This window comes from Arachis duranensis, chromosome 3 (assembly GCF_000817695.3).
Source record: "Arachis duranensis cultivar V14167 chromosome 3, aradu.V14167.gnm2.J7QH, whole genome shotgun sequence".
Lineage (NCBI taxonomy): Eukaryota > Viridiplantae > Streptophyta > Magnoliopsida > Fabales > Fabaceae > Arachis > Arachis duranensis.
The window spans coordinates 13,425,315-13,428,441 of record NC_029774.3 but is presented as its reverse complement, the minus strand read 5'-3'; the positions used below and the strand labels follow the sequence as shown (position 1 = coordinate 13,428,441).

Sequence of the window (3,127 nt, the reverse complement as noted above, 5' to 3'; positions counted from 1 at the left end):
ACGTTAAACACTACTCGTTACTTCATTGATGGCTCTTATATTAGTGTTCATCAAATATAATTGTCATGATGAAATTCAAACCAATGTAACCTATTTACTGAACTATTCAACTAACCCATAAAAGATTACCTTGTTTGGTCATAATATACATAACTGATAATTTGAATTTCAGAGGAAATCTGGTAATCAACATTACTAATATAAGAGTTAGCTATCTACATTACTTGTCCAATACTGCATACCAAACAATATATTGTAATATTGCCAATAATTTAAAAGATGATAATCATCTCTCTGGTAATCTAAAATATTGGTAATGCTAATAGGCAATATGTGAAACACCCCCTTAGTGCATAATACACAAGTTCAAAGGTTTTAGTATGATGTATCATATTATTGTCTCTGAAACAGATTGCAACAAATCAAAGCTAGTGGTTATCCCCATTTTTGCCATAGAATTTCACCTTTCAGATAATCACATGGGTTGTATTTGTAAATGTGTACAATTTAGCAGCTTTGACATTAATATTTGCATGCACATCAATGCAACTGAAACTGACCAATTCATCAAAAACATGAATTGGGCTTAGAGCACATTTAATGCATGCTCCAAAATTGCTTAAACTTTAGAACATGGAAATCTTTAATCATAAATGAAACATGAATTAAAATGTATAGCAAATAGTATAAGAAAAGAAACATGAATTAAAATGTGAAGAAAAATACTTGACTAACAATTGTGGTGTCTCAAGTCTCAAGCTTTCTTCTGCTTCTTCATCATCTCTGGTGGTGACATAAACAGAGCCTTATAAACCAAAGCAGCAAAAAATGCCCCAATAAAAGGACAAATCCAATAGACATAAAACAGCTCCCAATTCATATGCCTATTATACATATAAGCCCAACCAAATGCATTTGCAGGGTTCATAGAAGGTCCAGTGTAACCAGAACCACAAATAGCCAAAGTCAAAGTTGTCAAAGAAATCATATAAACCTTCAAGAAAGGATTCTTAGGACCCTTCATAACAATAATGAGTATAGCCAAGTTAAGTGCAAAAACCAATGCTCCTTCAGCAAAAGCACCAGTGTGTAAATCCACCTTCAAGTAAGGACCTTTCAGCAAAATCTTATACTGTGGGGGCACCACAGAAAGTAACCCTTTTGCACCAAGGGCCCCACCAAGTGCTTGAGCAGGGAACCTTATGGCCAATGATGAGAGTGATGAATCTGGCCTTAGGCCTAAGAAGTAGGATGAAACTGTGGATGAAGGGTTGAAGCTTGCACCACCTAAGAGCCTTCCAATGGAGGTTATGGTGAAGACTATGATGGAGTTTATGATTGTTGAGAGGAATAGTGATGGAAGTGTGAATGGTTTGAATCCAAGAAAGGAAGATATCTCTGATGAGATAATCCTTTGTGATGAGAGGCTGAAGACCCATACTGATGTTAAGATTGCATCTCCCATGGCTGATTTTATAGCCCCCATAAGTGTTATATTCTTGAAATGGAAAGTGGAAACTCTTCACACTTCACAGTTTGTGGTTGGTTGGCTAGAAATAAGAACTTGAGATTAGAGAAGCAGAGGGACGCAACAAAATAATTAAAGTTAAAGCTTCCAACTTGTTGGCTTGTCACGATGTTGGGGTAGGCCACACGTGACGTGAAACGTGATAAATTAAAAAAGATTCTTAGGTACAAGTTTGACTATTTGACCTTCTTAGACCGTTATATCATTTTTTTTTTGTAGTGATTTTGGATTTTCCAAGTATCGAATTTTTTATTTTTTTTTTATCTAAGATTTTAATACTATGTCATATCATAATACCATTTATTTTAAAAGTTTCAGATGAAAAAAGATAATACTAATGGTTATATCTCTAATACTCCCTAAATTTCTATTACAAATATTCTATTAACTCTTCGTACTTTCCTTTTTTTTTTGTTAAAGTTGAGTTTAAAATGCTAATCTTTTCCATTTTATAGTGGAATTGATCATTGAACCACTCAGATAAAGACGCTTAAAACGTCTTTTTTAAAGATATTTTTATGTTGTGTTTTAATTGGTTTCTGTATAATTTATTCGATGTTCCTTATCACATATTATTAAATTCCTCGAAAGATTTTCTTTCCAAAAACAATAAAAAATATTTAATTTGGACTAAAACTAAAAAGGTAATAGATTAATCATTAGATTTTTTTTAAATTTTTTACAATTTACTAATTTAAATTTTATTTTTATTTTTAGTATAAGCATTAGAAATAATTAATTAGTTTTTAAAAAATTCTGAAAAGATGGTTTTTTCTAATAAAGTGTTATTAAAAAATTAACATTATAAAAGCTAATTTCAACAATTCAACCAATATGATATAATAGGTTATTAAATATATTTAATACAAAACACATTGAATATAAATTTTTATTGAGTTTAAATTTTAAATAATTTTTAATTAAATTTCGAATATTTTTATTTTAAAGAGTTAGAATATTTTAACATCATTTTTTTGTATCTTTTTAATTGAGTCTTTGATTTTTTAAATTATAAACCTTATTTATAATTAAGAGTAATGTTTTAACACCACCAATTTGTCACATATATAAAAATACAAGAACAATTCTATTGTCATAATTATAATCTAACTTTATAAGCAATACAATACAATAAAACTATATATAAGTAATATAACTAAATTTTATCTACATCTATAGTCACATTTCATAAATAATATAATTAAATTATATTTATGTTTATAATTAAAAGGGTAAAAAACCATAATAAGCCAACTGGCTCAAAAAATTACGTAAATACGCCAAAGCAAAAATCGTTTCAGCAATAAGCCAGATCGCATTTTTATATAATTCGAACCAGCTTGGTTCGAACTCTATTTGTTAGTAAATCGAACCAGGTGAGTTCGAATTACGGTTTTATGTTGGTAATAAATCGAACCAGCCTGGTTCGAATTAAGAATGAAGGTAATTCGAACCAGGTTGGTTCGAATTATAGAGAGAGAAGGTTCCCATGTAATTCGAACCGGGTTGGTTCGAATTACACCAATCATAGTTCGAACCAGGCCGGTTCGAATTAGTGTGAGACTGAGCTAGCTGTGTATCTATGGACGAGGCAGAACT

At 30.4% G+C, this 3,127-nt stretch overlaps 1 protein-coding gene across 1 annotated transcript; it reads right to left on the bottom strand.

The window, feature by feature from the left end:
• Positions 1–373: 373 nt before the first annotated feature.
• On the bottom strand, positions 374–1,578 carry LOC107477725 (aquaporin SIP1-2). The gene has a single exon (XM_016097782.3). It carries the CDS (start codon positions 1,484–1,486, stop codon positions 755–757), a length of 732 nt encoding a protein of 243 aa, XP_015953268.1. The 5' UTR covers positions 1,487–1,578; the 3' UTR covers positions 374–754.
• Between the last annotated feature and the right edge of the window lie 1,549 nt (positions 1,579–3,127).

What these genes read in the sequence shown, in the direction of transcription:
- LOC107477725 (XM_016097782.3), bottom strand. Translation starts at nt 1,486, where the DNA reads ATGGGGGCTATAAAATCAGCCATGGGAGATGCAATCTTAACATCAGTA.